Genomic DNA, 22,600 nt, shown 5'->3' with positions numbered 1-22,600 from the left:
ACTCCAGTATTCACGGACTTCGGGTTCGAGCAATATCCGTCGACAACGACCTGTATGCGCCAGTGAGGAAGCTGGAGGTCCACTTGCACAAGCTCTCGGGAAGCCCAAATGATGGAAGTTTTGAGAGGAGCGCCTTGTGCCATACACGATCAAAGGCCTTCCCCCTTGCTTTCAATAGCCGCAGCCCATCTATGTGTTAGGTATACCAGAAGATCACCTGCCGACCGACCATGGTGAAACCCGTATTGTCGGTCGTTGATCAACTGGTGACCCTCTGGGTATACTTAGAGCTGACGGCTAATTATGCTCTCCATGATTTTGGAGAGCAGGGAGGTAATAGCAATAGGCCTGTAGTTTGCCGGATCCGAACTGTCTCCTTTTTTTTGGATCGGATGGACAAGGGCTGACTTCCATGAGTCAGGGACTACGCCTTTAGAATAAGAGTGCCGGAATAAACGCGTTAGCACCGGCGTCAACTCAGGGGCACACGTTCTAAGCACGATTGGAGAAATGCCATCCGGCCCGCTCGACTTCCTGACGTCCAACGAAAACAGAGCTCGCCTAACAGTTTTCTGTCTGAACTGTACTTCAGGCATAGAGCTCTGACACCGCGGGATGGTCGGCGGTGTTTTTCCGTTGTCGTCAAGAGTCGAGTTGGAGGCGAAAAGAGCGCACAAGAGATCGGCTTTCTCTTTTGCCGTATGGGCCAGGGTGTCATTCCTCATGTGCAACGGCGGCATGGCTGAAGTTACCAAGAGCAGCTTTCGACAACGACCAGAACTTGCGTGTTCCGGTCGGGTAACTGGAAAGCTGCTCGCGGATTTTGACGACGTGCTTTGATTTCAGACGGGTGATTTGCCGCTTAAAATATCTGGAGGCACGGTTATATTTCCTCTTCAGAACTTGTCACTTGGATCCATTGTGGAGGGTGCAGAAAACCCAGCGCCGGACCCAAGTTCGATACGCCTGTTTTCTGCAGTCAGATGCTGCTTTAACTGACGCATCGAACCAGGGCTGTGATCTGCCACCGATCGGTACTACAGAGCTTGGTATAAAAATATCCATGCCCTGCAGCATCACATCGGCTACTGCAACGGCGCAGGCACTAGGATCATCCGAAGGGAAACAAACCCTGTGCCAAGCGTAGGATGCAAAAAAAGAACGCATCCTATCCCAATCTGCTGACTTGTAGTGCCAAACGCGGCGGGTCGCTGATGGTCTGCGACGTTGGCGTCGGATAGGCACTACACTCCTGACCAGGCAATGGTCGGACGTTCCAAGAGGGGCGTTGACAAAGACCTGGTAACCATCGGGATGTGTAGTCAGCAGAAGATCCAATAAGGACGGCATGTGGCTATCCACATCCGGGAGCCGCGTTGGCGACTCAACCAATTGGGACAGACCATACGCCAATGCAAAATTATGCACAGATCGCCCTGCGTAGTCTGTGGTATGTGATCCAAGCCATTCAGCATTGTGCCCGTTGAAATCACCCAAGCTACGATAACAGCGGAGGGGATCTGTACAAGCATGTCGTCAATTGCCGCTTGAACGCAGCCCATGAGATGAACGGTTTCTGCGTTACCACTATGGGACCTGTAGACACGCATAGATGCGGACGCGGTCCTCTAAATCTACGCGGAGCCAGAGAGTGGACAGGTCCCTACCCTCAAAATTGCCGAGACGGCGACAGCAGATATCCTCCCTAACGTACACACATACCCCGGCATGAGGCAAAAAATTGTGCTCAACTTTGTACCCGGGGTACGTTAAATATGACGTATCGCTAGGTCGAGATATCTGCGTCTCCGTCAGAAAACACAAGGCCGGCTGCGCCGTCTCAAGGTGGTTGACGGCATTTAAATTGGAGTGAATTCCCCTGATATTGCAAAAGTCCACGTTGAATGTGGAGCGGGGTGCCGTGGTGTTACTGCCTCGTTTGTCCTTGGTCATGCGTGGTTCTGTGCCCTCCCCAGAATACGAAGGGCAGCCCGAGCTAGAGTGCTCGGGGAGGGATTCTCCGACTCTAGTAGAGCCGGTACCCTCATGGGGTATTTTCTTTTTAAGATCCGCTGTCAGATTCGGGTGGAGGGGGGGGGGGGGGGGGCATGGCCACCGGTCCTCGACACTAAGCTTTGCGAAACTCTCCCACTTCTAAAAAGCCCTTAGTCGCCTCTTACGACACCCATGGGCCTGGGACTCCCCTACACTTTTTACGCCCCGGGGAAAGTACAGGGCATATACATATTTATAATATTTGGCGTTATTTTAATAGGTATCAATATATATCCAGCATTAGTTAACCAACACTTACAAGGCATTTATTTCGAACTGACCTCTATGAATATATTCACAGATGTCACTGAGATAATTAATATCGTAGATAGAAGATGAACACTATTGTTGATCTATATGCATTACTAAAATAACAATAATAATGTGACAGAGACACATAAATTAGATTGGTATTGAGAGTAAGCGAGATACACTTCAATATCTGCTAGGTACCTATCCTTTTCGCGCATGCGATTTGACGATGTGCAATCATAAACTTAGTACACTACCGTAATAGACGAACCCTGTGTGAAAGTGAGACAACTATCCTTACATAAAAACCTAGGTGTGAGAAAAAGACCATGAAACCGTTTTGAAGCAATTAACTAAGTGTCCATTATTTAGTCTCCTGTCAAATTGGATCGCGTTTTAATTTTAGTGGTATTATCGTTATTGTTCTGTGTTTTAACGGATATTCATTAAAAATGTATGTGTGTCGTGTTCTGTATTAAATTATGTTGTTACATATTATAGCAACAATCCAACTAAAGAAACATTTCACAGGTAAATACTGTCTCTTCAATACTACTTTCATGTTGTTTATTTTATAAATACTAAATATTACATTTTATATCAGCAATAATCACTATTTTATTAAGATTATAATCATTTAAGAAAATATGTGTTACAAAGAAAACTATTGTATACGTGAATATGACGCCGTTTATCAATATTTGTCATAGCGATTGAACAAAAGCAAAATAAGTACTACACACTTCACTAACACATCTGTAAAACACAAAACACACATAAGTTAAAAATGTTCAAGTGTGCTACAGTATATATTAATCTGTAGCACACTTGAACATTTTTATACGCTTTATATTAGCTTCACCTGTATGTTTGTAACTATGTATGTACCGACTTCTTTGGCGCGATTTTGACCCACTTTAAACGGCTAGATTTCGTTCAAACTTTGTAGATTTATCGACGACCGAAAACATTACACTAATACTAATTGAAAAATAAATAATAGTTAAAAAAAACTAAAAAGCACGCTTTATATAAAATTCAACTAAGAAATAGAAAATAAATTTAAATTGAGAATAGTGTAAAAAAAATATATTTTATTGTAAAAAAAGCGTGGGGTGCTTTTAAAGATATTATTAAAATAATAATTCTTCTACAAAGCTTTTAAAGATATTATTAAAATAATAATTCTTCTACACCCCACACTTTTTTTACAATAAAATATATTTTTTACAATATTTTTACTTTAAATTTATTTTCTATTTTTTAGTTGAATTTTATATAAAGCGTGCTTTTTAGTTTTTTTTAACTATTATTTATTAATTTAGTGTCGCCGTAATGAGGAGAGTGTTTGTCTATTACGCTAGTATACTAAGTTTATGGGTGCAATACTGTTTAATTGAGTGATATGGTGTGAATTTAGTTATTTTCAAAATATGGGACGTAGATGTGACCTTTTATGCGTCTGTGGTTTTGACCTATTAAGTTCGTGTACAAATTTTTCACAACGAAAACATAACAAACGTCACAGACTATTGCTATCTCATTTCTTTAGGTACACTGACAGCCGTAGACTGACTCAGTCTACGCTGACAGCGAAACTAGTGTTATCTTCTACAATGCTTTATCTTTTTACAATTTACATCCTCTTTTTGGCTTAACTGTACGCTAGCCTATCACGATAGTAATATATTCTTTGTTTTGGATTTTATAAAGGTTAGAATTTATAATTAAAAATACCTACTCCTTGTTAAAGTAAGTGTTCTGTGACCTACTCCTATTAAAAATGGCTTTAAATATATTCCTAGTTTGATATTTATGCTATTTAAAGGTTTCAACAAATATGATATCGTGCAACAGAATGTCACGTATATTACAGTTGAGTTTGAGGCATATAAATTCTGTTACCAAATATCCCAATCAAGCTACAAATGAACTACTTAAAAACTGTGCCCGAGCTAACAGCAATAAAACAAGAACAAATTCAGATGATTTATTCCAAGAATTCACAGACTGGGAAACATTAAATAAGAAAAAAACTGTAAGTAAGGCAATGAAAGCTTATTTGGAAAGAGCCAGGGAACATGATGATTTTATGAAAAAACAAGAATTCGAATTCACTGTTGGCAAAAGACACTTAGCCAATATGATGGGTGAAGATCCGGAAACATTCACACAAAAGGATGTGGATAGAGCAATTGAATATTTATTTCCTAGTGGTATTTATGATCCTGCTGCTCGACCCCTCATGAAGCCACCGGAAGAAGTGTTTCCCGCCCGAAAAGCTGCAGAATTTGATGAAGCTGGTCGGCCACATCACTTTCTGTTTTATACAGGAAGACCAAACTTTTTTAAACTTCTTTATGATGCTTCTGAACATATTCAAAATATTTATAAGTTTGAAGATAAAGTGATAAGAAAAAAAGCTATACCAGATCCAAATGCTAAATTAGAGCTAACTTCAAGTGTCTGGTATTCAAAAGAGGAATTAGAACAGCATCTTGTTGAAAATATTACAGAATTAGAATATGAGAATTTTAAATTGGTTATGGAAAGACTAGTGTCATTGCCTTATTCCTACAGAAGTAAGGAATTTATTGAAAAGGTGAGGAAACCTATAGCTTCACAAAAGTTTGCATTAGAAATACCTAAACCTAGCTATGATGAAGAAGGAAGAGAATATATTACAACATATGAATGCCTGAGAAAAAAAGCAAGAGGAGATGTAACTATTCGTTCCCCAGGGTCTGGGAAAATAACAATTAATGGAAAAGATATAACATACTTTGCTGATACACAGTCAAGAGAGCAAGTTACCTTTCCTTTATTATTTACTGGGATGGAAGATAGAGTTGATGTTGAATGTAACATTGAGGGAGGTGGGCCATCTGGTCAAGCTGGAGCTATTAGATGGGGTATTGCATGGGGACTTCGTAGTTTTGTAGATAAAAGTATGATTGATTCAATGCAAGTTGCTGGACTTCTCACTAGAGATCCCAGGAAGAGGGAGCGTAAGAAACCGGGCCAACCAGGAGCTAGAAAAAAACCAACATGGAAGAGACGCTAGAAGGATGGAATGTATTAATTAAAAAGCCAGTTATTAGATAAATTAGAAAAATAGTTTTATTTGAAATCAATTTTTCTTCCTTTTTAGTGTCTTTTTTCTGCCACCAATTTTCTTTTGGAACAATTTATTTTTACGTTCATTGTTGTATAGCCTCTTTTTCATTACTGTTTTCAATTGTCTTCTTTCTTTTTGCACATCTCCCAACATACTTTGACTACTGAAATATTCTAAGCCTTCTGTAAAAATACAATTTTGTTTTCAAATTCTCTATAATATTTAGAATAACATTTTATTTCAAATTAGTAGGTAGATAAGCTCTTCTGCTAAAGCTTTAGTTGACCTGATTTCTGTCACTGAATTTTACATCTGAATGATATGCCAAAAATAGGATATCTTCACTTTCTGGAAGAGCGGTTTCCTATATAGTACAGTTTTCAAAGAGACTTCTACCATTTATAACCAAACTATGGAATTAAGCTTCTATGCAAGGTGTTTCCCGTCAATATGACATGATCCTCAAAAGTGTGAACACCTTCCAATATTTAGAAAATATTTTTGGTTTTAGATAAAAAGATTGACTTGGCCATCACACTTAACAATCTAATTTTAATATAATATGTATTACTTGTGAGATAAATTGTATTTTAATACATAGTGTCATAGGAGGGCCAAATTAATCTATTTATTTAAAACAAAATATTTTTAATATTGATATGGTCACTAAGATGTTATGTTAGCTAATTACATAACGACAGAAAGAACCTTATGTAGGAACTAAATAAATTGACAGACTTGGTATTACATGGATTTCACAACTTTTTATGGTAGAAGAACTGAGTTGCAAAACTTGTTTTTTTTACAAGTTATGTCAATAATGTCATAAAATTATATTATATTAATCCCTGTACAAAATGCTCAGTTTTACAGTGACATATAGTTTGAGTGTAAGTATACAATATCAAATTTTAGGAGATTTTTATTACCTTTTAATCTAGTATCATGTTCAGAGAAAAATAAATTTTCTCTCCAAACTGCTTTCACTTCTGTTTTCGCCACTGGAGGAGCTGTTTCCTTTTCTTCTTCATTCTCGGATTCAGATGAATCATATTTAAATGGGTTTCTTTCACCAGGGTCAAGGGGATTATTCACTTTTTTATTTTTAATCTTTTCTATTGCCACACTTTCCACAATCTGCACTGGAGCATCTGAAGTAAAATACATTTTAGAACATGTTCATCTTCTACTACATATACATGGTAGAATTATTAATACCTTCATTATCAGCCGCCGTCGCAAACAAGCTACGTAAACTAAATGCAGTTGGTTGTGTTATAGCTTCCTTTAAAGTGTCACTAATCTCATAAAACTGTTCATTTGATACTTCAACTTTTTTAATTTCACTTTGGGACTCAGGTTCCTTAAAGTCTTCTTTATTTTTTAGTTTTTTCTTTTTACCCTTTTTGGGCACTTCAGTTTTTTCTTCAACTGGCAACAAATATTTTGCATGATCTGGTTGTAAAGGGTCAAACCTCAGCATACCAATCTTTGACCTGTAATTTAATCATTTTAATTTATTAAGTACTTAAATAATCATTTAGTTATATGTGGTATTTAATAACATACTTTTTAATATTTTGTTCTTTTGGTTTTTGTTTGATTGACACACCAAGTACATCTTGCAATATATTAAACTGTTTTGACTTCTCATCTGCTTGTTCCAATTCCACCTTCTCAAAATCTATTTCATTTGCTTCTTTTTCTTCATCACTTGACTCTTCCATGAACCTTTCATCTAAAGCAAATCTTTTGTCTGACTTGTATTTTGATTGTAAATCTAAAACCTATAATTTATTTTGTCAAATACCACTATGAATCAGGGTGCATAAACTTAGTAATATAAATAATTACATACACACATAATAGTATCAATGAAGATTGGGTAAACTAATAAATTATATATAATATTTGTATCAAAAATTAAATCCCAATTAGGCTGCTGATCACAATCAAAATGATTAAACAGCTAAAAGCTGTTAGCAATTATGAACATAAAATTGTAAAAATATACTTATTTCATTATAGATCTTGGCCTCATCATAATATATTCTATAACATGGATTGATTTTATAAAGGATGCATCATCAGACATTCGGTATTGTCCCCATATCCCCAGGTTTAAATCCCAAATCATTCATCATTTTGGTACAAATAAAATTTGAAATACTCTTTACCTTTTGTCCCGTCTTTCCCTCAAACTGCTTTTTAATTTCAAAATTAATATCTTCATCACTCTCTTCATCATCAAATAAATCTTTACTATTTTTTGTTTTAGTGCCGGCACTTAATGTATTTTCTTTTTGTGCACTAACTTGTTCATCATCTGAAAATATTATCTTTTTGTTGATAACAGTATCCTAAAAAATATTAATATATTATGTCAAGTGTCTTTAATAACTGTTTTTGCAATAATACTAGAGGAATCACATGAATATTTCTAACCTCTCGGTTAATTAAAATGCATACTTATGTAGTAGACAAAGAAAATGAATAAATAATTATAAAAACAAATAGTTACTGCCACTCAAAGTAAACACTTCTTGAATATTTTTTAATTCCACAGCATTTTGGTCCTTACATAACTAGGACTGGAGTACATTAATCTACTATGGACTCTTGTATATTTGTATGGTTCTGTTGAGCAGCTACAACCAATTGGAAATGCAAAGATTTCCACACTAATCTATTGCTATCCTGTGTTATAAATGTTTCTCTGTATTTAACTTCACCAATGAGAGAGCCTGGCGAAACATTGGTATGACCCGAGGTTATTAGGTAAGTATTGTATTTGAATTTAATATTTCATGCTTACTGTTAGCCTAAGCTTACTTATATATTGTTAAAACTAATGACATTATAAATCACTGATCTGCCATTGTCCCTACTGTTGATATTAAATTATAACACATAATTTGTGCTAAGTACATGCTGTGTTGCAGAAGTTATCCAGTTATTACTTATACAGCCTTTATTTATTTACTGAAATAACTGTGCTTACTACTACATTCCTTAATTCTACAAACAGCTAAATCCAACACTTATATTAAACTCGTTATGAATATATAAATTAAATGGCAATACTCACAACACCTTGCAGGCCAGTCTTTATAATCATCTTCTTCTCTTTAAACTGTTGCCTCTTTAATTTCATTGACTCCAGTCTTTTTGTATCAGACTTGTCCTTTTTATCATCTTTTCTAGGTTCCAAGTTTATGTTATTATCACTGTTAACAATATCATGTTTCTTAGTATCTGGTGGTATTTTTTTTGTGTTTACAGTTTGCATAGCTTCAATATTGTTATCATCATTGTCTTCAATAGTCTCACTAAATTTTCTTTTGTTGTTTCTTTTTTGATTTTTTACATTCGCAGTTATAATTGGATTACACTGTGAAATAATTTAATAAATCAGTATAAATGATAGTACAGTGTAAACTATTTATTAAATCTCAAGGGACCCAGCACTTTTTCAAAATAAATGCTTTTGGTATATGGAAGAAAGAAGGAAGAAAAAAAAATTACAATTATTAATACTCAATAACTTTGAAAGTAACAACACATCAAAGTTTATAACTGATAATATACAATGGGTGGCTAGTCATACAAAAATTAAATATAACAAAACTAAGATCCAACCTCAGGGTGTCTTTCTTAGAAATTTTGTCAATTCAAAGATGTTATTTATGTATGATATGCCCTGCCTATTACAATGCAGTGCCGCTCAGGCTTCTCGAAAACCCCAAAAATTCTGAGTGGGATACAATTGTGCTCATCACCTTTAGACATAAGATGTTAAGTCTCATCAGACATCAGAAATAATTTATCTTTTTCACAATTCTTTCAAGCTTTTATAAAATATTATTAAATCTTGCCTAATAATTGAGCAAAAGCATGAAAAAAAGATTACAGTAGTATTTGACTACCTACATACCGAGTTAACTTTTAGGGTTTCCTTTTTCTGTGCTTGTGATCTTTCTCTTTGTAATCTTTCCAAGAAACTTTCACGAGCCCTTGTCACATATAATCTATTGCCATTGAAATCATTAACATTGAAATACTTAATACCTGTAATATTTACATAATTTAAAAACTTACAAATATATTTCCAAATAAGTTCTTATAATTTGAATTACTATCTCAAATAAACTTACATGATTCGACCTCGAAGTTTGATGCAGACATAGTTATAAATCCGAATTTCTTATTCTCATTTTCGACATTTGGTTTACATTTGATATCTATATTAGTTATTTCACCGTACGATGAAAATGCTGCTTCAAAGTCATTTTCATTGAAGTTATCGGGAATATTGCCCACAAATAACCGAGTAGTTAAAGTCATATTTATTTACAATTGGGTATATATATGTCTTATTTCAAAAATAAAATTTAGATAAAAATAGTAAAGAAAATTTTAATTTATATCATAGGTATAACCTAAAACCTCATGCGAATTGCGAACTGTTACTGTATTGTGTATTGACATTTGACACAGAGGCACAGAATACTTTTACTCTAACGAGCACAGATTTTTTGGATTTTATGGCCTGGTTAACGAGCACAGAGGACTGTAGCCGCATCAGACAGGGCACTCTCATAAAGCAATCTTAGCCTTCATAAAACCTCACATATCATAAATGAAAGCTTAGTTTTTTTTTTAATTTAAACACAGGGTTATTGGCCAAGGCGTGGTAGTTATACAGCCTGCAATATTTTTTCCTGCTTGGGTACATTGGCACTCCTAGCTATTTTAGAATAATTTAATTCTTTTGCAAATTTAAAATGACATCAAAAGTAATTATAAAGAAATCAATTTTGAGGAAATTAATTCCAATTAATAATACTAAATAGAAGGGAAAGGTTTAGAAAAAAACATATAATAATAATAATAATAATAATAATAATAATAATAATAATAATAATAATAATAATAATAATAATAATAATAATAATAATAATAATAATAATAATAATAATAATAATAATAATAATAATAATAATAATAATAATAATAATAATAATAATAATAATAATAATAATAATAATAATAATAATAATAATAATAATAATAATAATAATAATAATAATAATAATAATAATAATAATAATAATAATAATAATAATAATAATAATAATAATAATAATAATAATAATAATAATAATAATAATAATAATAATAATAATAATAATAATAATAATAATAATAATAATAATAATAATAATAATAATAATAATAATAATAATAATAATAATAATAATAATAATAATAATAATAATAATAATAATAATAATAATAATAATAATAATAATAATAATAATAATAATAATAATAATAATAATAATAATAATAATAATAATAATAATAATAATAATAATAATAATAATAATAATAATAATAATAATAATAATAATAATAATAATAATAATAATAATAATAATAATAATAATAATAATAATAATAATAATAATAATAATAATAATAATAATAATAATAATAATAATAATAATAATAATAATAATAATAATAATAATAATAATAATAATAATAATAATAATAATAATAATAATAATAATAATAATAATAATAATAATAATAATAATAATAATAATAATAATAATAATAATAATAATAATAATAATAATAATAATAATAATAATAATAATAATAATAATAATAATAATAATAATAATAATAAATCTTTATTTGTTGCAAAAAAAAATACAATTTTGCTTAAAATTACCCTCGACCCCCAAACTAGGACAGCCCGTGACATGGGGGTCAGTCTCTTCCCAGTTGTGCATTGTAAAATGTCAAATAACAAACATCAACGTATTTTAAGGTCTAACAATGGAAGTTATGCAACAAATTATGAACACAGAAACTATTTTATATATAATTTAGGGCGTGTGTTGTGTGTTTGTGTGTGTATGTGTGTGTGTGTGAGTATGTGTTTACCTTTTTATTTATCAAATGCTACACCAAGTTTATGTAGAAGTCGAATAAGATTTTCAGTAGCTTCGTAATTTAGGTTTCTTAACATGTTCTTGAGTTTATGTCTAAGTTCATATATATTACAATGCATAATTTTAAGTTTTGTATTAATATATTTGAAAAGATATCGTGCCAAATAGTTATATTGGCGTTGTGCAAATGAACTTTTTGTTCGGGGAATGTGTATAACAGGTCGACGTCGGGGAGTACTGTCCAGTGGTGGAATTCGGTGCATCCGATGGTAACGTGTAACGCTTCTGTCTATATACAGCTGACGTACCGTAAGAAGTTCAGTGATTTTGTATAATTCCTCAGTAGATAATCTACGAGGTTTACCGAGCATCACCTTTATGATAGTTCTTTGCGCTCTTTCTACCTCAATAAGGTGTGAGGAGTCTGCTCCACCCCATGCAGATATGCAATAGATCAGTACGGATTGACATAGAGCTTTATATAGCTGTATTATCAATTTGGTGTCAGCAACGTCACGGAGGTTTCTAAATACGGGATTAGCCTCCTGACTCTATTAGCTAGTGCTGTGACGTGGGGGTGCCACTTTAGGTTTTAGTCGATGACAACTCCCAAGTACTTCATGGTTACTTCTTTACCGAGTACTTCACAGGAGCAGTCATCAGAAGTGACTTCTAATTTGTTACAGGGAAACGTGTGTAACTTAAGTTTGAAATTAGAAGAGGGCTGGGTGACTCGCGTTATGCTAAAGCAAATGTACTTGGTCTTTTGAGCATTTATGGTGAGTAGATTATTTTCCAATGTTTTTGTGATCTTGCTAAGTCCAATTTCAGCTGTTGTGCGGGTCTCATTCCACGTTTTCTCATGAAATATTATGGCAGTGTCATCGGCAAAGGCAATAAGTTGGGCATTATCTAGTCTTATGTTGCAAATTTCATTAGCTAATACTAAAAAAAGCGTCGGTCCCAACGTGCTACCTTGGGGAATGCCGTGTGTCACATTTAGGTTCTTGCTAAAATATTCTGCTACTTTTACTTTTTGCGTCCTTCCTAATAGGTAATTATTAAACCAGTCAAGTGCGATTCCTCGTATACCAAGGCCTTTCATTTTTCGGAGTAGGAGAGGTATGGACACGGTATCAAACGCTTTCTTGAGGTCAAGAAATACCCCCAGGCATTTGTTTCTTTGGTCCATGTGCTTGGTGACAGTATTGGAAAAGGAGATCACAGCATCTTCTGTAGATTTTTTAGCCCTGAAACCATATTGGTTACTTGCTATCGGGTTATGTTGTTCAAGGTAACGTATTAGTCTTGAATTAACCACCTTTTCCAATACCTTACTCAAGGCTCTTAGTAGTGAGATGGGCCTGTAGTTTGAGATGGACAGCTTATCACCACTCTTATAAATTGGAACAACTATCGCTTGCTTGAATAATGATGGGAAAGTACTTGTCATCATACTGAGGTTACAAAGATGATCAATAGGATAGCAAAGGATATCCCGGAACTTTCTCAATATACTCGAAGGTACGCCATCATCGCCAGGTGCGCAACGAATGTTTAGGTTCCCCAGAATTAATTTAATTTCTATTGGATCTGTGGGGTTTAACATCATCGAATTCCCTTCATGTGCGTGTGTTCCCTGTTGGGATATTAACTGTTCTTCGGTTTTATTGCTGGAATTTAATATTTCCTTAGCCAATGAACTTCCTACATTAGCGAAGAAATCGTTAACTCCTTCTAGGGATTCCAGTGGATTGGAAGCCAAGCTTAATAATTCATTAGCCGAGGTTTTTTGCGGGCTTAATTGGCATATTTCTTTTATAACATCCCAGGTTTCTTTTTTCTTACCATTCTGTTGCCGGAGTTTATTTTGATAATAATTTATTTTTAATTTCTTAGTTATTTCGTTACACATATTTCTATAACTGATATATTTTAATTTATGTTCCGCACTGTCAGGAAATTTCTTGGCAACTGAATGAAGATGGTCCCGTCTTTTAATACACTTAATTATACCACAGGTAATCCACGGTTTAAGTGGCCTTTTTCGGCGTGAAAGTATAGTGGTATCCGTTAACTTGAGAATAATTTCTTGAAGTATATTAGTCAGTATTTGGGCTGCTTCATTAGTTTCAGTAATTAATAAAAAGTCTCACCAATCATATTCTACTAAATATTTCTTGATTCCGTCAAAATCGGTTTTGGTTCTAGTATATGCTCCTTGATCGGGTATTCAGGGTGCTGGGGAACCTGGGATCGATAGTAGCAGTGGTAAATGGTCTGTCATGTCTGTACATAACATCTGGGGGTTTCCTACTAGTTTGATCATGAAGTGGTCAAGACATGTTTTTCCATGGGTTGGTTTATTTACTGCAGCGTGTAGACCATGGGACCCTATTACGTCAAATCTGAAGTGTTTTTGTTGCTTAGGTTAAGAGTGTCTATATTTATGTCACCGGTTAAGATGATGTTACGAGACCTGGTTGTAGTAAGGACCATATCCAGAGATTCAATAAAGGGCCGGATTTCTCTGAAACAGTATGGTCTGTATATACCGAGCCAGACAATTTGCTTCTTTGATATTTACCTCATAAACGTATCCTTGTATATCAGAGTTTATATACATAATAACCCCATCGTTTTGGTTAAAGCTACGCTTTGTAAAATATACATTATAACCGTCTATGATTGGAGGGATGGTTGATTCATTGCACCAGCATTCCGACAAAATAATGTTATCTGGGTGGACTTTTAGTTGTGAGATACATATCGAGAAGTTATCGAGGTTTTCGTTAATACTTCGTGTGTTAAATGAAATTATATTGAAGTGATTTGTACCGTCCAGAGATAAAATATGCGGCTCGTCAATTACTGAACAGGGAATATTACATGTGTCCTCTATGTCATTATGCACAGATTGACTGTTGAATTTTGAATCTTAAGTCTAATATACGTTCTTGTTCTCCACATTGTCTAGTAGATTCGTAACACAATATCATAGAGTAGTATAAGAATGCGATCGTTGTGAATTTGCTCATATTATTTGGCTTGTTTATAGATTGTAATTTTATGTAATATTGATGTATAAAAATTAATTATTCAATATGCAATAGATCTTGACTGTGTTTGGGAGTTTAAATACATAGTAATATAATGAAGCTTGTGTGTGTATGAATGCTTAAAGTTGGAAGGTGTAGTAGTGTTAGTATGTCTTGTTTGTAAGTATGTGTGGCAGTGTGATCCGTAGTAGGTGTGGTTTGACAGGCTATTGAGAACTGTATGTAGCTTAGTTCAGTATGTATAGTCTGTGTAATAGGAGGTATTTGGTATACGTGTATGTTCAGAACATGAAAATAACAAATTATATAAAACAAATTAGTTCTCGTCAACGCAGTATTGCAATGTGTACCCAGTATGCATATGAAAGGTTTTAAATATATACCGTTACATTGAACTATCTTATAAATGATAACTTTACATAGTTTTAGAGGTAATACAAAAATAACGGTTTTAGCGATTATTTTCAACACTTCTGCATATCGGGCCGCGACACTACTAAGACTGCAAATATGCAACCTGCTGTCATCTTTTTCTTTAAGAACTTGGTCAATTTTTCCTTTCATTTCATCATATTTAGTGGACATAAAGTCCAAACACTTGGCCATCTCTGTATTTGATTTACTCATTTCTAGATTTTAATTTATATCATAGGTATAACCTAAAACCTCATGCGAATTGCGAACTGTTACTGTATTGTGTATTGACATTTGACACAGAGGCACAGAATACTTTTACTCTAACGAGCACAGATTTTTTGGATTTTATGGCCTGGTTAACGAGCACAGAGGACTGTAGCCGCATCAGACAGGGCACTCTCATAAAGCAATCTTAGCCTTCATAAAACCTCACATATCATAAATGAAAGCTTATTTTTTTTTTAATTTAAACACAGGGTTATTGGCCAAGGCGTGGTAGTTATACAGCCTGCAATATTTTTTCCTGCTTGGGTACATTGGCACTCCTAGCTATTTTAGAATAATTTAATTCTTTTGCAAATTTGAAATGACATCAAAAGTAATTCTAAAGAAATCAATTTTCAGGAAATTAATTCCAATCAATAATACTAAATAGAAGGGAAAGGTTTAGAAAAAAACATATCATGTTATGTTATTTTATTTTTCATTTTCGTTTTAAACTTAATGTAAGCCTATTTAATCTGCATCCACAAAAATTTCTTTGCAATAGGGTTCACTTTCTCTGTACGCTTTATAAATGATTTTCTGTGAAAATGCACTTTTAGCTCTTAAATCAAAGTTAAGCTGCTTTTGTGATTTGGTAAATTCATGATAAAGACTTGCACAATGAGATGAAAGTTTCATTTTCTTTAAAATGACATGTGGTCTTCTCTTCCTTGATGGAGTGTGATGCACAGCGTCATCTGAAGAATAAAATATGTTTTTAATTTCAAATTCATGTAGATCATCAACACTTACTTATGAGGTGCCTCTAAGAGATGAGAACAATTCAGATCTTAATTTCAAAAGACAAAATTTTAAGTTTCATACTTAAAGATATGTTCTTTAAATAAATGTTAATACAAACAATAGATATTCATTCAGTACATATTTACCAGCTTAGGTACAGACATTTCTCTAGCATAATTTCTATAATCTGATGTAGATGGTATGTTTTCTGGTTGCAATGTTGATATTACTGTAATGAAAGCATATTGCAGTACTAACAAGGAAACATTAAATTTAAATTAACTTTACAGACTGTACAGTGTCTCTCTAACTCTTTCTCACACCATGGACCACAGATGAATCTATTTTGTTCATTCTTTCATAAGCGATTCAAACACCATTCAGTTATAGACACTTCATGGTACAAATCTTAGCAATTCAATTTTGGTACCTTAATTAAAATACATCAGAAATGAATCGCAAATTAAAAATTGAAGGTAGACCTTCATGTCACAATACAGCCATATCTGACAGATTTCTGTCAGGCAAATTAAAATGAAACAATGGCTTCATATGTTGTACTTTATAGAAAATGTTATGTGAAACTATCATGTTGTTTATTAAAAGAAATATATATGCACGAATTAAAAATATTTTGAATTTCTAAAGTGATTGCCTAACTTTCAACTTCTTACCATGTCAGGTCAACTCAGTTGCAAATTTCCACCTTTTTACTATTATAATATTTTTCTTAAATATTTTTTTTTAAATTCTTTTGACAATTACTATTATAATATTCAAAGTGGAAACATACCAATGTCACCATGATATTTTGTGTGGTTCTGCATGACCTCTAGTTCTCACTATGTGTGATCAACATGAAACCTCTTTCTACAATAACCATGATGACTGACAGATTAGTTTTTGACGTTTGATAGATAAATCAAAATGTCGTCGCACACAACTGTCAGATGAGATATGTGAACCATAGACATGTTTTTTTGGTTCTGTTCGAGAACCAAAAAAAGAGAACATAAGGTTGAAATAATTTGTATGAAGATTACCTGCCGGACTGTAGCACAGACTGTAAATGTGTGTTAGACTTAGACGGTGTTAGTGCTTATAATATTGACACTAATATTCTAAGCAAAAAATGAAGATTAGTTCTTGTGGTTGACGATTAGAGGTGGTCGTTAAATCAATAAACTGTTATTATTAACAGTTTTATATTCGTGAATGAATTAACTGAACGAATTGACTGAAATTAACTAACGAAAAAACCTGTTGAACATAATAAGCTAATAAATTCAATCAACAGCTTAATTCAAAACAGTTGACCGAATTTGCGAACGAAAACGTTGACTTGATATTATATTGACGAAATAAAAACCTAAATTATTAATAAATGCATTAACCGATTTTTCAAAACCCATTGACAAAAAACAGTTAAATTAAATTAATTTAAAAACCTTCAATTACACACCTCTATTGACGATTGTACTTTTTTTTTTTAAATTTCCACTCCTTATTGGGGATTTTGGCTCATACATTCCATGCATCCGCCAGGTTCAAGTTTTCTTTCATCACATTGGCGGTTTTCTTGAATTATGTTCTACTTCAATGTACTTTTCTTATAGGGAAGTACAGTTTCACATAAAAAATGTACGACACGAGAATTTTGATATTTGATATGGTTAAGATAAATAAAGGCAAATAAAGTGATACAAAAAATAGATAAAAACTATTATTTTCAGTTAAAATACAAAAGGTACGTACTATAAATTATTTACAATTTAATATTATTGCTATAAATATATTTAGAAAGTATACTATATAATATGGGATCAACAGAATTCTGAAGCGTTTTGTTATAGAAGTACGAAAAGGAATACGGATAGATATCAAACTATCTAAAAAGGAAAGTCGGTTGGTTATATTTAGGGCAAGTAAACAATAAGTGATCCAGATCCCCAAAGTCATGTCTGTTTGCACATTGTGGTCTATCAAATTCAAATATTTTTATTCAAAATAGGATTCAAAATAACTTATTGAACGTCAAAAACTACTACCCATTCAAAAGAGACTGCCTCGGACCTGAGAAGAATGGGCGCAAGAAACTCAGCGGGCTTTTTTTTAAATATAAAAATATGGATTACAATGTAATATCGTACAATTAACATTTATAATTAAAGAGCCGAGGGTGTTTGCTTTACTCCCAGTCCATGGTGTCATTAAGAAAATCGTTTATGCTTTCCCAGACAAACGTTTTTTAACAATTCTTTTAAATTTCGTGACACATTTGTTTTGTACATTTTCTGGGATCATATTGTAGAAGCATATACATCGCCCAACAAAAGACTTACTAACTCGACCCAACCGAGTAGTAGGCATAACAACTTTATGTTTGTGTTAACATTAAGAATATCACAGTTTCTAGAAAATTCCTCAATGTGCTATCATACAGAACATTATCAAAAATGTATTGATGACAGAAAACCATGATTTGTTAGGAATTATTAGTTGAAGTTTGCAATAATTTTCTACTGCTACTTCTACCCAAACTACTTTTAAGTTGGCTACTTTTAACCCAGACTTTACCCCAGCAGTTCCTGAGATAAAGACCGGAAAATCAGCTAATCCTGCTTCATTTGCAAGTGTGTCGGCTGTTTCGTTGCCTATTATGCCACAGTGGCTAGGTATCCAGAGAAAAGTGTATGAAAGACCTTTTCTTGAACACTCGTAAAGTTTACTCCTAATGTCTGCTATAGAAAAAAAAATTTGAAGGGAAATCGCAAAAGAGCCTGTAAAGCACTTCTGTAATCACTTAAATATAACTATGATTAATTTACAAAGTAAAACATATTCTAATGCTTTGGCAATGCCATTCAGCGGTAAAAACTGACACCGCTGATCACGCACGCGCCGCGTTACGCATTCGTGAATTATTGTTGCACGTGGTTTTTTATACTACTTCTTTCGCATCATCGTACTGCCAAGTGAAGTGCTTGTCTGAGGAAAGGGCTAACCAGTATCAGGTGAGTACTTCAGCCACTTGGCGTTTTATGTTTATTGATTGTGAGCAGGCCCAACCAGATCACCTGCAACCGCATTTAACCTGGACAACTTGCATTACACCGCACCCCATTTTGACTCCCTCGCATCATCATTAATTTAGGTCCTTCGAGCCGGATAGAACCAGCAGCTTTCGCTACTTATTTTGCTTCTATTTTTGCTTACCTAACTTAGAATCGATTCGCAATTCATACCTATTTCCAACCTTCGTATTGTGTTAATATATTTAGCTACTTACTTTAGTTTATTATATAAATCTCTGTTCAATAATAAACACGTTACTCATTAATTTCGCATAATCTAACAGTATCATAAAAAAGCATTACAAGTTTACAACACATTTTCAATATGGCGCTTAAAACAAAAATCAAACTTGTAGTTGGTAAGAAACAGGCAATATTTTCGCATATAAATGAACTGTATAGTAATGCAAAAAAGATTTCTATTGGTACAAATACGAGAAGTTCACAAGAATTTGTGGCTACGTCGGCGAATATTGAGAAATTATATAGCGAATTTAACGATCTATATGACCAACATAACGCTTTATTAGTGGAACAAAACCCAAAAATTGAATTGAATTTTTCTGACCGCATTTCGAACAATTTTTTCTATTGGACAACTCGGAGTAATTACAATCTCGTCGTCATCAAGTTGAACCGGATAAATCTAATTCGGTTAGTAATGTTTGTCGCCTACCACCACTTGACTTAGTTTTTCAGGACAACCCGAAAGCTGGCCTCTCTTTTATCAGAGTTTTAGCAAGAACGTTCATAATAATAAGCAACTCAATGATTCGCAACGAGTGAATTGAGTTGTTGAGCCAAGGTTTATTTAAAAAAATATATTTATTTCAAAAATTACATTGCAAGTCTATTATACAATAATCTATCTACTAACTAATTACAATCCATATATACTTATTTTATGCTTACAACTAAATATTCCCCTCTCTAATGTTCTACTTAAAGTGCTGAGGTGGAATTGCACCTAAAGCTAATTTGGGTAGGGCTGTCACTCTTAACTCCCCCCTCCTTAAGCGAGAAATTATCGGAAGACTTCTTAGGCTCACGATAATTTCGAAAAAAATTGAATTTATATAAAACAAAAATGACAAATAAGAAAATAATAACATATAAACTTAAAGTCCATACACTAACTTTGTCCATCACCACATATTCTTGAATTTTATTTTCACTAACACTATTTTTAGCACTGTTCAAAATTTCTTTCACATCACTGAAGTCTACATTTCGAAGATCAAGTTGTTTTTCTCTTGTCTTCAGTATTCCACGTAGATTTGGCATTGATATTATTGAAAGTTTATAGCTTATATCTGTAGAATTCAAAGATGGTTCAATGAAAGTATTGCCAATTTCAGTTCTACAAGATTGATCTGGTGAAATAATATATGTTCCTTGTAATTCATGTCGCTGTACTTCTTCACCACAATACTCTGTAATTACTAAATTTTCTTCTGTATAGAGTAACCAATGATGGCTGTATACCTTTTGTAATTTGGTACTCTCGATTTTAATTAAATGATGGGAACAGTGATTGTATTTCTTTAGCATCATCATTTCTTCTATACAAGTTTCCTCAGGATATGGAACCATATTATCTTCCATGCATAGATATTTGGAGTCTTCTATTTCCTCGCATGGTTTTACGACAGGTCTGAACTTCAAACGATTCACCATTATGAATGGATACTTAGGAATTATTGTAAGGGTTTCATTTGTTTTGGAATCAAAAATGGGAATAGGAATTATTTTATAAAATATATAATTATCTTTATCTACAAGAGGAATTTCTATTACAAAAATTAACCTATCACCATTAAAATACGACTTTAGTATAAGATTATGTTCTAACTTCATTAAATTTTCTATTCTAGCTGGATAAATTAATTTAAAGTGCTTCTCTATTTTTGTAGAAATATCTAGTAATTCTGTTGACTTAATGATTGAATGATGCAAGGTATATAGTTTACTAAATACTATAGCAGTTTCTACCTCTTGAATGATATCAAATATAGTTCGAAAGTTATTTAGAATACTGTAAAATTTATTCATTAATAGAATATTGTAACTAATTTTACTTCGCATATCTGATGCTAACCCGTTGCTTTGTGACTTAAGAATTTCAATATTTGAATTGAGACCTTCTGAAACATTGACAAGTTTAGTAAAAGCTTTTTGCATTAATGATACTCGTTGTTCCACTGAATGTTCTTCATTTTTTAATTTGCTTATTTCAAAATTGTAATATTTAGCATCCTGCTCATCCAAATTGCCTGAAATAACTTTTAACTAAAGATCCTTAAGGACTAAAAATAGCTCTTTTTACCCTTTTGTATGGTAAAATTTGATTTAATCTATCCTCTGTTAAATGTATTAATTCTAACGTTTGCTCGTCTAATCCTAATAAATCATTCTTAAAATACTCTTCTTTATTTAAAACATTGATTAAACTATTAAATTGTTGCTTATTTTTATATATTTCCGAAGCTAAATTACCTAAATCTAAGCTTTTAAATATTGTCCAATGATTACTCTTCATCACTGCTGTTCCCACTTTCAATGCTGCTATACCCGGACTGTTGTTCATATCCAGAAGTTACAGGTTTAGAACTACATTGCTATCAACACTAACCCTGCCCTGTGGTGGACGCTTAATATTTTTAATTGAGACTCTCGTTTTTCTTTTATTTAACTCTACTGGTATAATATTTCTAATGGGTTTGTCTATTCTACTTTTGCTTTTTCGAATCTAGGCAAAAATTTTGATTTCCTAGTTCTAGTATTTTTCATAAAAATCTTATCACCTATTTTAATCTCAGGGGCTTCTTTACCCTGTTTCTTATTTCTTACTTTAATTTTCTTACAGTGTTCACAAGCATTTATAATAGCCGTGATAGTTTCTCTCATATTGCACCACCAATAGTGCCGTTTAATTTTAAGAAAAGTTTCATTTATACCCCTATGACATGTTTTGCCTTCATGATATTTTAAAAAAACGTCTCTTTGATCCAGTTCTGAATCTATTAAGTTTACTATTCTTTCTGTACATTCCACTAGCTTTACAGTACCTTTCTTAAATAGTTTAATGACAACTTTAGAAAAAGTTTTTCTGAAAGGTGGACATTCAAAATAGATAAAATATTTTTTTTTGGATTAATATATTCTTTAAGGAAATCTTTTACTAAATTATCATTATTTACTGGTAAATGTACCTCTAAGATGCGTTGTTTATTATTAAATATATCATTTACTAATATTTCATTTTTAAACCATTGGAAAACTAATATTTGCCTTGGTTTGGAATCTATGGCTTCATTTAATATTGGAATACCATCATGTTCCCCATTTGCGCTAACCCCGTCATCTGAATCCTGTTTATCAACAATATTTGGCTCTATATTTTCTTCTAAATCAGAAATGCTCATTTTATCATTATTTATGAAGTTCCATATTTAATTCGTTTACAATGTCCCTAAGATGTACATCATCATTATCATCATTATCAACATTGACTAACATGGATTCTATATCGTCATCCATAGCATTTAGCCTTGTTCGCGATAAATCATCTGCGTAAGAGTTTTGCGATCCTTTCTTATATTCCCTACAATTTTTTTCTGTACTAATTCTTTCTTCCTCATTCATATCCTC

The 22,600-nt window shown here is 32.8% G+C and overlaps 2 protein-coding genes and 1 long non-coding RNA gene across 4 annotated transcripts; 1 reads left to right on the top strand and 2 right to left on the bottom strand.

The window, feature by feature from the left end:
* The first annotated feature begins 3,997 nt into the window (after positions 1 to 3,997).
* On the top strand, positions 3,998 to 5,422 carry LOC126976877 (28S ribosomal protein S9, mitochondrial-like). Its single transcript, XM_050825505.1, has one exon. It carries the CDS (start codon positions 4,148 to 4,150, stop codon positions 5,369 to 5,371), a length of 1,224 nt encoding a protein of 407 aa, XP_050681462.1. The 5' UTR covers positions 3,998 to 4,147; the 3' UTR covers positions 5,372 to 5,422.
* Positions 5,402 to 10,018, bottom strand: LOC126976868 (nucleolar protein 8). Its single transcript, XM_050825489.1, has 8 exons — positions 9,580 to 10,018; positions 9,360 to 9,493; positions 8,514 to 8,816; positions 7,603 to 7,785; positions 6,995 to 7,212; positions 6,644 to 6,921; positions 6,355 to 6,576; positions 5,402 to 5,607 (listed from the first exon to the last, which is right to left on the bottom strand). The coding sequence occupies exons 1-8, from the start codon at positions 9,767 to 9,769 to the stop codon at positions 5,438 to 5,440; spliced, it is 1,698 nt and encodes a 565-aa protein (XP_050681446.1). The 5' UTR covers positions 9,770 to 10,018; the 3' UTR covers positions 5,402 to 5,437.
* Positions 10,019 to 15,548: 5,530 nt separating this feature from the next.
* Positions 15,549 to 16,755, bottom strand: LOC126976937 (uncharacterized). 2 transcript variants are annotated; one of them, XR_007732041.1, is made up of 2 exons: positions 16,669 to 16,755; positions 15,549 to 15,829 (listed from the first exon to the last, which is right to left on the bottom strand). It is a non-coding gene; the product is annotated as an uncharacterized LOC126976937 (long non-coding RNA). The 2 variants fall into 2 exon arrangements; XR_007732040.1 differs by lacking the exon at positions 16,669 to 16,755 and adding an exon at positions 16,022 to 16,649.
* Between the last annotated feature and the right edge of the window lie 5,845 nt (positions 16,756 to 22,600).

The sequence above is a fragment of the Leptidea sinapis genome, chromosome 42 (assembly GCF_905404315.1).
Source record: "Leptidea sinapis chromosome 42, ilLepSina1.1, whole genome shotgun sequence".
NCBI classification, from domain to species: Eukaryota; Metazoa; Arthropoda; class Insecta; order Lepidoptera; family Pieridae; genus Leptidea; species Leptidea sinapis.
Note: the sequence above shows the minus strand (reverse complement) of the source record. Positions and strands in the feature narration are given on the sequence as shown.

Excerpts from the sequence above, each read along its gene's own strand:
- LOC126976868 (XM_050825489.1), bottom strand. The coding sequence starts at position 9,769 with ATGACTTTAACTACTCGGTTATTTGTGGGCAATATTCCCGATAACTTC. Across the intron at positions 8,817-9,359 it reads AAACCCTAAAAGTTAACTCG|TGTAATCCAATTATAACTGC; the intron begins GTATGTAGGTAG and ends ATTATTTCACAG. Across the intron at positions 7,786-8,513 it reads AGACTGGCCTGCAAGGTGTT|GATACTGTTATCAACAAAAA; the intron begins GTGAGTATTGCC and ends AATATTTTTTAG.
- LOC126976877 (XM_050825505.1), top strand. The coding sequence starts at position 4,148 with ATGATATCGTGCAACAGAATGTCACGTATATTACAGTTGAGTTTGAGG.